Raw genomic sequence first — 14,344 nt, 5'->3', positions numbered from 1 at the left:
CTCAACTTCTCAGGCCTTTCAGCTCAACTCTCTAATTCCTCCATAAGCAGAATTAGACTGAAGTCATAAAGGAGTCGGCAAAGATTTTTGATACCGTCGTTGGTGGTTGTCGACGTGAGGGACAGATATGAAAAGGGATCGTGTTAGAGTTCTTTGATAACTTTCTGTGGATCCATAACTCTATGATGTGATCCACGATTGAAATAAAAAAATATATATATATATGCATTGCAGATTTGATTCTTCTATTTTCATTCTTCAGCTGACAGTCCTTATGTTGTCAGCGAAGTGGCCAGGGGAAAAGATCAGGTACTGTGATGTCCATATCCAACTCACTCGTCTGCAGAACTGCTACAGACTAAATCCACATAAGATAGGGGGGGGGGGGGGGGCTGAAAAAAAAATCAAAACGGAAAAAAAACAGCCAGCAGGCAACAGGATGCACATGGCCCCGAGAAGGATGACTGGTTGGATTCAGGAAATGGGGAGAAAAGCAGAGGAAGGAGAGGTTTTGGATCGCAGCTGTGCTCGTATTAAAAAATTCCTGTTTTGAAGCGCAGACAGACATTTTGTTGTTCTTTCTCCAGAAAACGAGGAGGCGGAAACACACGGTTTGCCACAGCGAGGGTTAAGAGCAGCTTTGGTTAAGGCAGCTCTGCAAGCAAGAGTTTCAGCCACTATTTAATTTAATTTAATTTAATCTATTGATTAAACATTTATTTATTTATTTTTTTAGAAAGAGGGGCAATACATATTAATGAACATTTTAACAAATGTAAATATGCCAGATTATAGCCTTGGGCTAATTTCCATCTGCAGACCCTCTGGCAGGTTGGTGTTAAACACAAGTTAGTAAAAACATACAGAGACACTATTTACAGGTCACGTGACAAGGACAAAAACAGTGATCACATTATACTAGAACAAACAATGACAAGGAGAGTGGACACAGAGGACAGTATAGATAACAATAACGGAAACACATCAATTATATTGCACAAACCCCAGTATCGTACATGCCCTCACCATCGTGATATTGCGTTCACCCATTGTAATGATTGATTTGGGATTTTTCCCTTTGTTTCAGAGTAAGTAAGATTTGTGACTCACATTAAAGTTATGCTTTTATCCAAAAAACAAACCTTCCTTGAGAATGGATCAAAGGCATCCCTTGTATGCGATGTCAAAAGAAAAAGGAATTCTTTGTCATACAATGGCTGTCAATGGCCACAGACCTGATTAAAAAAAACTGTGTAGTTTGCTCTGCATTGCCTCATTGACCCCAGCACCTCCTCTGACATCAGTGGACAACCATAAAGCAATATTACAATACTTTAGCAAATCATTGTTGCTCTGTTATTTATTTTGCCCTTCCTAGAGAATAATGTGACAGGCCAAAGATTTAGTATACACCTGAAATAATCGATTTTAAAGTGGGAATGCTTAAAAAAAAGCCTTTTCTGCTTATACAAAAAAATCCCATCCACACTATCCCACAGAAAAGAGATGTACACTAAGAAGTGAGAGGGTTGTTTTTTTTGGAGAGTAAATCAGATTTAATCATACGGCAAGTAAAGAAACGCTTACTTAAAAGGTAAAAGTTCAAACGTGTGGGATATCTAATCAATTATTAACAGTAATTCACAGTTTAGAATAAATAATTTGGGATAACCAGCTGCTTTCGGCCACATCACAATGCAAAAATACTGAGGACAGAGTGTATCACTTGCTTTTTTCTTCTGTAGTGGCTACAGCCATAGAAAAGAACAAGAATATCAGTAAAAAAAAAACACACTGAACCTAAACTAATGGGGCTTAGTGTCAGATTTACTTAATAATAGTCTGATAACTGATATCTTGGGAGTTTCATTAGATTAACGCAAGTGGAGGTTGGACCTTAACAACTGAGTTCTCTGGCTGTTCAAAAGACTGTAAAAATGAGGAGAAATGAGGAAGACTTCCTGTAATGTAATATCGCTGATTGATTCTTATTTGCAAACATTTCTACAGGACTTACACCGGATGTTAACAAAAACACTGGTTCCAACAATTATATTCAAATACCTGCCTTAAAAAAACAAAGGAATTCTTTCTTCTTTCAGCTGTGTGACATTTCATGGGACTTATGTATTGTACTTGACTTCAATCTACTGCATTTATCTGACAAAGTTAATGGTTACTATTCTGTATAGAGGGCTTATGTTGCTATAGCACGCCGCGGTCTTTATAGGGCATGAGGTACAAACAAGTGGAATATGAAAATGCAGAGGAGAGCAAAGCGCGAGCTACCACTTTATGTTTCTTTAGATAAATAATCCAAACTATATATACAGTTTAGTTGGATAAATCTTTCTTGTTACAAAAGATATGGGTCTTCCTTCCTCCTCCATAACTGTCTCTGTGGTCTTCCTCTTTTCTTCCTGCCTGACAGCTCCATATTCAACATATCCATGTCCAACCGCCAGCCTAATTTTGTCTCCAAGCCTCTCAACCTGAGCTGTCCCTCTGATGTACTCGTTTCTACTGTTGTGAGTTGTGAGTGATCAGGAAAGGGACAATATAAACCCTCACACGATTCCTCAAAAGCATTCATCATAGCATTGCTACCCTCTCTTTTAGTCTTGCTGCTATCTCTCTGTCGCCATGTCATTCCTCTTCTCTCCAGTGCATACATCTACCTCTCCAGACTTTCTCCAGATACCACATTTCCCTATCGCATGCTTTCCATAGCGCCACAAAGACACCATGCAGCTCCTCTTGACTTATTTATGCTTCTACATCCACATTCTCAAAGCCAACATTGCATCTGTGGACCTCTTTCTCAGCTTATAGCCATATTGCTCCTCACTGATGATCACCTCTCTTCTTATCCTAGCTTTAGCAACCCTTTCCCATAACGTGATGGCATGGATCATAAGTTTCATCCCCCTGTAGTCGACTACAGCTCTGTACATGATCCTTGCTCTTGAAAGTCGCCCACAGGCTTCTTCTCCATTCCTCAGGAATCCACAATTTTGTTGAATATTGGTGAAAAACTCCTCTGCCTTCTCTCCATACCCTCACAGATATGTGATCAGGACAAGCCACCTTTCCACTCTTCATCCGCCTCATACAGACGACATACGTCTACGTAAGTAAATAAAATGACAAGAAGTTCAATATTTGCTTTGTCGCAGGTTTAAGGGTAGTCGGCTGATGATTAATTGGCCTGTCGTGGACACTATGCATCCCTCTCTGTTCATTCATTAACTGTTGTGTGTGTAGTCTAGGCTACGTAACGGCGGCTGAGCTTTTAAAGGCGGATCTCTGCGCCTGAGCGCACTCTCCGAGGCGCAGACCATACAGCGCACATTCGCACCACAGTCCCTGAAAACCTTTAAACTCTCTCTTAAACGGGACGCTTGATGCTTTAAGACTGTTTCGATGGAAAGGAATATTTAGCTTTTTTCCAAGAAGCGGAAATTACATAAAGCAAAGTCATTCTACCTTTAAAAAAAACAACAACAACAAAAACACTCAAAACTAATCGATCATCGCCGGCACATCATCACAAAGAATCTGACGCACAAGGAAAAATGTAAGTGGCGTATTTTATTAAAAGATTTAATTACGGATAGTTTATCCTCTTTTTTTTTTTCGTCTGATCTGACCGTAACCTCTTTTTCACTTATTTCAACTGATTTTCTGTATCTTTAAAGTCTATTAGAAAGTAGGCTTGTCAGATAAGTAAAAAAGAAAAAAGAAAGAAAAAGGAAAAGACAAGGAGAAAGCAACAATTGAACGTTGAGAATTAGCTTTTGAAATAACCAAACAAAGAAAAACCACAATATTTAGTGAGAAGCAAAATGAATCGATCTCTTATAGAGTTTTAAGGACTTAACCACATTATTATTGTTATTATTATTACTGATGTTGTTGAGAACAAATACACCTGTCTGTAACTTGTAGCTGTATGTCCACTGTGTGGCTTCAGGAGGGACTTTGTTTGAGGATGGGGATGGGGGGAGATAGTGATCTTCAGAAGTAGAGGGGCCCATGCAGGAACAGAGGAGTGTCTTATTGATCATGAATGCAATAAAGAGCCATATAGCCTGGCATAGAAGAAAATCTGAAGTACAATCCATGTTTTTAAAATCCACAGACAGCACAGATGCTGGTTAAATAAGTCGTATTTCATGACTATTCTTCTATAGAAAGTTATATATCTATGGTGGGCGTTTTTTTTCTCTAGAAACATGGTAATAGTGAAGGCTCTATAGGTTGTGTAATCTATAAATGACGTTTCAAGTGAAAATTGTCCAGGTGTCATAGGACTTTCCCAACTACATTTTAGGCCATACACAAAACTACAAATGAATCTCTGGAGACGTGTGGGTATGCTGACAATCCGTATGTCTTTTCTCTGTCTATACAGCAACATGTTTGTTATGTAGGTACCCTCCGAGGGTGTTGTGTTATAGTTTTGATGATTTTCGCCCTTATGTGTTTTTTTCTTAAATTTTCTTTAAATAATTAATCCTAAATGAACATTTGTCACTTTGCAATACACAAATCTCTGCAAAAATAAATAAATAAGCTCTCATTGTTTGATATAAAGACCTGGAGGTAATCTTTGTATACACTGCACACATATGCCTTTCACTAACAATGTTTATATAATCAACTTTCCCTCTATTACAAGGTATAATGTTGCCGTGTCTAACTGGAATCCCATGATTTTTATCTTCCCCCAGGAAGAATAGCAGAGATCGTTGGAGAGTGTACAAGAGGGTGAGTGTCATGTTTCTCCTAGCCGTGGTTGCATTGGCCGTCCAGAGAGGGAGCATCAGCTTCGAGCTGGAGAGGCACGCTCGTTTGGATGCTGCTCAGGAAGCAGGATCTGGAGCTGACTCATACCTGCAGATAAAAAGTTTCTGGAAGTCTGGCAGCTACCAGTCAAAGCCAAAAGCTCCAACCACCACAGAGAAGCCCAGAATCCCTGAGGACGGCAGGCCCACAACTTGGGATGTAAAGAGTTCCAACTGTAGCGCCAATGTCAACTTTTCTAAACACGAGTGGTTCAAGAACCTCGAGGACAGTTTCAAGCAGTTTTTGCTTTATCGGCATTGCAGATATTTCCCCATGACCCTCAACCACCCTGAGAAGTGCACAGGGGAGGTGTATCTGCTGATGGTGATTAAATCAGTGGCCACTCAGTATGACCGCAGGGAGGTCATCCGAAAAACATGGGGCAGAGAGCAGGTGGTGGACGGCAAAAGGATAAAGACCCTCTTTCTTCTTGGTAAGTCCTCCAATGAGGCAGAAAGGGCAAATCATCAGAAACTTGTGGAGTATGAAGACCAGATTTACAACGATATTCTTCAGTGGGACTTCTTAGATAGCTTCTTCAACCTGACTCTCAAGGAGACCCATTTCCTCAAGTGGTTCCATACTTACTGCTACAACGTGCAATATGTCTTCAAGGGGGATGATGACGTCTTTGTCAGCGTGAAAAATATTTTTGAATACCTGGAAAACAGCAGACACAGAAAGAACCTGTTTGTTGGGGATGTGATTTTCAAAGCGAAGCCTATTCGTAAAAAGGACAACAAATATCACATCCCCCAGGCTTTGTATAACAAGACGCACTACCCTCCATACGCAGGTGGAGGCGGTTTTCTAATGGATGGAAGTCTCGTGAGTAGGCTTCACTGGGCCGCAGACACGCTGGAGCTTTACCCCATCGACGATGTCTTCTTGGGCATGTGCCTGGAGGTACTTCAGGTCACGCCTGTCAAACACAACGCCTTTAAGACGTTTGGCTTGGTGAAAAACAAGAACAGCAAGTTGAACCGAGAACCTTGTTTTTTTAAGAACATGATTGTGGTGCACAAGCTGCTCCCGTCGGACCTCCAGCACATGTGGAATCTGGTCAACAGCGAACTAGTCTGTTCACAAAAGGTGGAGCTCCTATAGCTTGGCGAGAACACCGGGTGAACAGCGGCACCGAGCGAGCTCAGCCTTGCCTCGGTGACTGCTATGAGGAAGTGCATCGCACTGTAAGGCAGGAGCCAAACTTCCTGGTATAGTTTATCAGAAGCTGTATGTGGAGTGAAACCAGGACAATATTTGAATTTTCTGTTTGTGAGCAGTTGTGCAATTTCTTGAAGAGGATTATCAAAAGTAAATTATACAGAGCTTATTTTATTTTTTATTATTTTTTTAAGTTCAATTAGAATTGTGTGCTTACGTTGGCATTTTTAAGGACCAACCCCCGTCGGCACACAGATTCAGAGAAAACCAAACTGTGCTGCTAAATCAATGGGCATACTAAGTTGATTAAGTTGTCATTAAGTTGGTGGGTATTTTATTCTCTTGTGTCTTTTTAAAAAAAAAATAATGACAGAGACTTATTCCTCTTTATCCTTCCGACATGATCTAGAATTGTCCCGACACAGAACCCAAGTCTTGGGTTCTGTGTCATGAATCACAACATCACCAAATCACACTGAACCCACTAATGTGAAAACAATTAATTGTGGTGGTGAACAAAATCCCAAATGCCTTTTATTTTATATATTATGTCTTATTTTGGATTAATCGTGGGAAATCATGTTTTCTTGGGTGAATATCAAAAATATAGAGGCAGCTAGTATTAGTGGGACGCCCTAGCAGCCAGGGTACAGCCTGCAGTTATGCTAGCAGTCTTCAAAGTGTTGCACATTGCATTCATGTGGACAAGGATGTCATGCAGAGAAACAAACAACTCTCTCTACCTCAATGATTTGGACAAAAACTCTTTTGTCTTTGATCACGTTTGGTCACTATATCATGTCAATTCCTTCCTATGCAGTACCTGCTCCTAAAGTAAGATTGATACTGTCTGTACTGTTGAATTCCCTACACTCGCTGACTTGATCTGGAGTTCTTTTACATATATGCTAACTATCTGGGGGGGAAAACGACTTGTTACATACATGTTTTCTTTTGATTTGAATGTGCTGATATACTTGACGTGAATTTGGTTGAGGGGTTTACAATGACACTGTGAACTTAAATTCTTGCTGGTACGACCATTATGACATGTTAATTTAATCGTCTCCCGAGAAAAGGGGGGGCTTGCCTTTTACTTTTAACTTAAGGCAACGGACGATAAAGGAATGTAAATGACTGATTGTGGTTGGTGGTGGTTGTGTCTGCATAATGTAAATATACGTAAAAATCGTCATGTACAGAGAATGCCATCTGTAAATAAATATCATGACAATTGACACTGTGTTTGACTTTATCTACATCAAATGTCTGAAAATAAGATAAATCCAACAACAGTGGATTGATCTTCCCAAAGAAACTACGTGGAAGTAAAAACCAAGGAATTGTGGTATACTTTAACAGATAGACGTTCAATGTGCCTACAGTAGAGAATTCTCGCTTGGGAGGGAAGTTGGGATTAAGGGCCGATCCAAAGATATGCTCAATAAAAATTAATAAATGTGTGAAAGATAAAGTGCTTAAAAATGGCATAAAATATATAGTATTCTGTGCCAAAGCTCAAAGCTCTTGAAGTAGTAAGTTAGACTAAAAAAACCTACATGAATCCCAATCCATTTCTACTAGCGTAATATGTGTGTTGTATAATCCAGCAGGTTGGATTATAGCCTGTTAAAAAACGACTTTTAGCTGCTCCCTTGATGACACGGGTGTGCCACTGCAGGTAACACCCTGCCTATCTGATTTGGCAGATTCCTACGCAGGATGCTTTTCCTGATGCAACCCCCAAAGGATCTATCTTTGACAGAAGGTGGAAAGGATCTCAAAAAACTACAAACACTTCAGGTTTTCACTGAACTTTGTGCCCCTTTTTCCTCTTTTGTATTTGTCTTCAGAAATGCGCTGGCTACTTGTGGCATTTCCCACTTTTTCTGTCACGTGTCACACCGCAGTGAACCTATCTCACAAAAAGATAACGAGGGCATCGCAAAAGGAAACAAATACCCCCTTGTTTTCCACAATCTCTTTCAGGACAACAGAAGCCATGCAGAAATGGAATTTGCCTTCTCTGTATTGTATTTCACCAGGACACACTCACCGGCACAAAAACCATAGCTTAAGTTTTATCTCTTTCCCCTTTGTTAAACAGAGTGATCGGAAGTCAAACCCACAAAGGATCGGAACCGAAATCTCCCCATTGTGAATTTGCTCTATCGGTGTGTTTTATTGAGTATGAGCTGACAATAGGACTGAGCAATAGCTGAGTTTTAATTTTCCACACTGCATATAGCGAACAGGGAGTGACAACTAGTTTACACAGAGGTCAGTAAATAGTGACTGTACTGCAATGTACAATGGAAATGGTGAGAGTCAAAGGTATCTCCTCTGCCTTAATTGTGTTCCTATTTTTCAGCTGTTAAGCCGTCCCAAACCCAAGCACCCAAGCAAGTAAAACAGCCACAGCAGAGCAACCAGTTCTTACTTCACTACCTTTGTAACCTCTACACTGAGAGGAATGCTAAAGGAAGTAAACATTCATGAAACCCAGTACGCTCTGCTGAACTTCCAACACACATTCCGAGATTTTCCCAACCAAAGTGACAAGAAAAGAAAACACAGGCTTATCAACTACTGGCCGACATTTACTTTAATCTAAAGTGAATTTCTCACCACGGTGACTGTTATCACTGTGTGGGAAACTAGTGCTGTATGGTCAGTCCACAGCCAGTTTCCCAACCAGCCTGTAGACCAGGAGCCGAATATTTGCTAACACTAATTGGAGGAAGCTTTTGATGTCAGCGTGGCCAATGGGTGAGGTGGACAGGGATGCAAACCTTCACACCAACCCTCTATTTTCTTCAAAGACCTTTACAGCAGCAGCACTGACATAACAAAAGATGGGAATGTCTTTGCATAGACTTAGATTAAGAGCCGTCTACAGGCTGAGAAGTTGGAAATAAACTGCATATTTGTTTGTCACTGGCCCAAGGCAGAAAATCACACTGCTATGTAACAGTATCCCAGTGTTTATTAATCGAAACTGCTATCCAGCATACCAGTGAGTCAGATATGTAAACTGATGTATCCTTGGCACACACAGAAACTGTTTGCACTCAGGCATGAGAGCAGATACAGATATCATGGTGCTGATCAGTCAGTGTCACTATTATTGTTCCACAGTAGTGCCCTATAAACCCTGTTACAGAGACTTTTTACATTTTTCCTGTAAGACATGACACCGGAGGTGATCCCAGTGTGTAAAAGCAGCAGTAAAACTTTACAGAGTCATCGTAATACCCACAAATGAAAAACCAAGCACATTTTTTTTCAGTATTACAAGCATCCAGGAAATGTAAAAATGATACTATTGTAGTGAAAAAGTCATAGATGTTTGTAGGGTAGTACTGTGGAACACTATTGATACTGGGTTAGGATTGGGGTAGGCTAGGATTTGGCTTGTAATCCTCCTGTATTTCTTAACTTTTTGGTGTAGTATGAATGGCAGTTGGGGAGGTGTTTGTCAATAGAAAAAGCTGTCCAACTTATGAAAATGTAATTTAAAGTTCAAATTCTATTCACTCCTTCACATTTCCCAAAGCCTTCCGGTGGGCCAGATTGAAGCCTTTGCCTGGCCGATTCTGGTCCCTGGGCCTAATATTTGAGATAACTACTATAGACATTAAGACAAAAAACACTATACAAAAACAATAAAGTTAATAAAGCTTGCACCTTTTCTTTCAAAAATATGTGTTTTGGATGGATAAAGTGGCATACAAAAACCCCCACAATCTTTACAATCATTATCTGTGCTGTACGTAAGTGCTGTACATAAGTGAAGAGAACTAGAGTGAGATTATTTAGATTAGCTGATTATCAGATGAGATAACACTCAGTGTTTATTTATGTGTCTTCTTGTCTGTCCACATAAGCTTTCAACAGAGTCCTGAAACAGAAAAGAAAGCACGGCAGTCACTGCAGACGACCGTCACAAGGCCACAGAGAAACGCTAGCGTGACCTCTGTCAGTGTTGAAGGCAGGGAGGGGTTGGGGGTGGTACAACAAACCTCTCAATGGAGGTATTCAGTGGTGCCATCATCAGTGCCTCCTGCCCAGGAACCTACAGGAACAAAGATCCCTGTTCAGCTGGGAGAGCCATCTGATGGCAGCATGGCGCTGTCTCCTGTCTGCTGGTGTCACTGACAAAAGACACGCCTGCCACAGGAACTCCGAGTCAGGTCGCACCGAGTCCTCTTACATGTGAACAATCAGAGATCAGAGTTACAGTAACAGCCCGTCCTTTATAGAAGTGCTGTTTGCTGATAGTTTTTGTCACCTACTTGCCTGGATTACATAACTTTTTTGCTTCTTAAGATGACTTTTTTTTTTTTAGCATTTTTGCCTTTATGTGATAATTGATCATTGAAGATACACAAGATGATGGGGAGAGAGAAAATAGAACGATTATATTATATGTGTTAGAACCTCTTCTGCCCTTAACAAAAATACATTTTTAATGTCACTCACACCTTTTGCCTTTTAGATAAATAAAGCATACACAGGAGTCACTTTGCTAAACTCTGACTGCAGCTTCTGGCTTGTGACAGGAATGCTGTTTGTGTTGTTTGCTCAAAGTGGTTTAACATCATTCATGAGATTTGTTTGACATAGGCTAACTGTATCACTGTTTGAATACAAGCAATCACTTTTTGTGCCTAACCCCTGGGTCAGTTTCGAAGCTGGCTGCTGTATTTTATGATTTTGGCAATCTGCATAAAGAACTGCTTTCTATCAGACATCCATTACATCTGTGGTAAAGCGTGTTAAGACGAGTTGATTCGTACTGAGTGCAAATCTCTCAGGCTTATTTGCGCCTCAGTTTCAGTCGGCTTGCCCTCTAGCGGCACCATGTGGTTGACTTATTTAGTACAGCAGTATCTCAACATGTATTCAAAGCACTCGTGATCCTCAGACAAAATAATCCCCTTCTTGTCTAATCTTTGGAATCTTTTTATGGTGTTTTATTTTAATATCAGAGCCTGCTATTCCCATAGTGCTTGTTGTCCACTTTGTATGTGGTAAAATAAACCGCAAGTGTTCCCAACAAAGCTCTTTATCCTCTCCAGGATACTTGAGGGTGCATGGGAGTTTGCCCAACCAGTCTACATGTGTTTTGTGGACTTGGAGAAGGCATTCGACCGTGTCCCTCGGGGTGTCCTGTGGGAGGTGTTGCGGGAATATGGGGTGTCTGGCCCATTGCTACGGGCCATTCGATCCCTATACAACCGTTGCAAGAGCTTGGTTCGCATTGCCGGCAATAAGTCGGACTTGTTCCCGGTGGGTGATGGGCTCCGCCAGGGCTGCCCTTTGTCTCCGGTTCTGTTCATAATTTTTATGGACAGGATTTCTAGGCGCAGCCAAGTGGCGGAGGGCTTTCGCTTTGGTGGCCTCAGAATCTCATCTCTGATTTTTGCAGATGATGTGGTTCTGTTGGCTCCATCGGGTGAGGGCCTCCAGCTCGCACTGGAACGGTTCGCAGCCGAGTGTGAAGCAGCGGGAATGAGGATCAGCACCTCCAAATCTGAGGCCATGGTTCTCAGCCGGAAAAGGGTGGAGTGCCCACTCCGGGTCGGGGATGAGTTCCTGCCCCAAGTGGAGGAGTTCAAGTATCTCGGGGTCTTGTTCGCGAGTGATGGGAGAAGGGAGCCGGAGATCGACAGACGGATTGGGGCTGCAGCTGCAGTAATGCGGACGCTGCACCGGTCCGTCGTGGTGAAGAGGGAGCTGAGTGTAAAAGCGAAGCTCTCAATTTACTGGTCGATCTACGTCCCTACCCTCACCTATGGCCACGAGCTGTGGGTAGTGACCGAAAGAACGAGATCGCGGATACAAGCGGCAGAAATGAGCTTCCTCCGAAGGGTGGCTGGCCTCTCCCTTAGAGATAGGGTGAGAAGTTCGGCTATCCGGGAGGGGCTCAGAGTAGAGTAGCTGCTGCTCCACATCGAAAGGAGCCAGCTGAGGTGGTTCGGGCATCTGACAAGGATGCCCCCTGGGCGCCTCCTGGGTGAGGTGTTCCAGGCATGTCCCACCGGGAGGAGGCCCCGGGGCAGACCCAGGACACGCTGGAGAGATTATATCTCTCGGCTGGCCTGGGAACGCCTTGGTGTTCCCCCGGATAAGCTGGAGGAGGTGGCTGGGGAGAGGGAGGTCTGGGCCTCTTTGCTTAGGCTGCTGCCCCCGCGACCCGGCCCCGGACAAAGCGGATGATGGATGGATGGATGGATGGTGTTCCCAACAAGCATTTTATTGACTTTTAGAGCTACCTTTGGCTGCTCCCTGATTCAGAAGGGAGGTTGCCACAGCCACAGGTGTATTTGATTTAATTTGAAAGAATGTCACAGTTCAAGTCTTTCGATACATTTTTCACAGGTATCAAGTGTGTAAAGATAACAATAAGAGTTTTTGTATCCTGAGGGACAGGTATCCACGTTTTAATTCCCTTGCTCCGTGCTTAAAGCAGCAGAGTTCATACTCGCAGGTCATTAGGAGACAAACATTTATTAAGTAACTTGGCCCCAGTGTGTTCAGTTTGTATGCTCTGTTGTGTTGTATTATTAATGAAAGAAATCCTGTTTAAACAAATCTGCTTTTATGAGATGAAATCTTTAACGCTTAACTTTCATGACGATTAGCAAACTTTGCTTTGGAGCCTGAATGACTTTTAAGAGCTGAGAGGATAATCTAGTGACACTGTGTCATCATGCGTAGGCTATAGCTTCTTGGGATAAAGCTCAATCAAATCAAGTCCAAGTTTAATTAGTTATATACAGGTAACAATGGCACGTCACTACCAGCAATGAAATTCTTAGGTCAAAGCCCCTTAAAAAAAAACAACAAAAAAAAACAAAAAAACAAACTGATTACACATACGTAACATAAAGAAATATATAAATACAAATTACTAAAAATACTGTGGTGGCTGTAGTGCAGAGGTAATGTATTTACATGTACAGTGTGTGCAGTGATTGCACCAACTGTCTAATATTTCAGTAGTTCAGTAGAACTGATAGATTGTGGGTAGAAACTGTCCCTGAATCTGCTGCTGCGAGTCTGGATGCTCCTGCACCTCCTACCTGATGGAAGGAGTGTGAGAGGTGTATGGCTGTGGTGGGTGGGATAAGAGAGGATCTGTGGGGCCTTCCTCCTACAGCGCTGTCAGTAGAGGTCCTGGATCCTTGTTCTTGCTCATGTTAAGAGGCAGATTATTGTCCTGACGCCATGATGTCAGGGCTCTTAGCTCCGCAGTCCTCCAGATCCTCTCACAACAAACCCCATTTTTCTATTCAGATCTTTCTTATTCTGTATATTCAATATGAACACCATACATACATTCCAGAGGTTTTAGGTTTATGAAATTTCATAGTTAAACAAGAAATAAAAAAAAACTGCTGGCCTACAGATCACAAACATCCAAAATAATGTAACAAATTGTGAATAGCGTCAATTCGCATTAAGGTTTTGGAGAGAATACCAATAATGGAGCAAGCCTCTATGAGCGAGCAATTTGCAATGGTGGGAAGGAAAAATTCCTTGTAATAGGAGGAAACCTGGAGTAGAAGCAGGCTTGGGGACGGACAGCCATCTGCATTGATGTACTAATCTTTAAAGCAGAAAGGTTTGTTTCCTGAATACAAACTTGGAGATTCTTCCACAAGGAGGCCCACAAGTAAACCAGCAGTCTGAGCCTGAATTGCTTGATTATGATATTTCCATATTATGAGGGGCCAATAAAAAGAAACCAACATTGAAGAAATAGGATCTCTTTCTCATCTTGGGATTTCAGCACTTTCAGAACAGCCTGTTTATAATGATGCATGCATTCAGTAATTCTAATTAGAAACTGTTTCTACGATTTCTAGGGCTGATTACAATAACCTCAATTTCTTGTGAACTTATGGGTGATTCAGGCCTTTCAGATAAGCCTTTAGTTCACTTCATGGATACATAAAACTATAAAAGTATCATCCGCACAGCAATCAAACTATATGCAGTTTTCTAATATTACCTTATAAAAGAAAAGCATGTATAATGTCAATAGAACTGATACTAGCACAGAACACTGTGACCAACTTATGTTAAATAAGATTACTCCCAATTTAAATACACAACTGTCTATCAGATATGTGACCACAACCACAGGAGTGCATCTTTTAATACTAACAGGATCTCTGTAGTAGACTATTGTGATTAATATTATCCAACACTGCTCTGAGGTGCAACAGAACAAGTACACAGTGCACTTTCAGAGGCCAGAAGATATTTATAACCTTCACCAGTACGGTTTCTGTGCTATGGTCTGTTTCTGTCAGTAAACCCT

At 41.6% G+C, this 14,344-nt stretch overlaps 1 protein-coding gene across 1 annotated transcript; it reads left to right on the top strand.

The window, feature by feature from the left end:
• Window positions 1–2,233: 2,233 nt before the first annotated feature.
• On the top strand, window positions 2,234–5,955 carry b3gnt7 (UDP-GlcNAc:betaGal beta-1,3-N-acetylglucosaminyltransferase 7). Its single transcript, XM_085373544.1, has 4 exons — window positions 2,234–2,238; window positions 2,432–2,528; window positions 3,066–3,130; window positions 4,734–5,955. Exons 1-4 carry the CDS (start codon window positions 2,234–2,236, stop codon window positions 5,953–5,955), a joined length of 1,389 nt encoding a protein of 462 aa, XP_085229670.1.
• The last annotated feature ends 8,389 nt before the right edge of the window (window positions 5,956–14,344 follow it).

This window comes from Diplotaxodon limnothrissa, linkage group LG15 (genome assembly GCF_057381915.1).
Source record: "Diplotaxodon limnothrissa isolate DT_005_m linkage group LG15, D_limnothrissa_male_GT1.1, whole genome shotgun sequence".
NCBI classification, from domain to species: Eukaryota; Metazoa; Chordata; class Actinopteri; order Cichliformes; family Cichlidae; genus Diplotaxodon; species Diplotaxodon limnothrissa.
The sequence above is the reverse complement of the archived record's forward strand: the minus strand, read 5'-3'. Positions and strand labels throughout refer to the sequence as shown.

Excerpts from the sequence above, each read along its gene's own strand:
- b3gnt7 (XM_085373544.1), top strand. Across the intron at positions 2,529-3,065 it reads ATGTACTCGTTTCTACTGTT|ATATGTGATCAGGACAAGCC; the intron begins GTGAGTTGTGAG and ends ATACCCTCACAG. Across the intron at positions 3,131-4,733 it reads TACAGACGACATACGTCTAC|GAAGAATAGCAGAGATCGTT; the intron begins GTAAGTAAATAA and ends ATCTTCCCCCAG.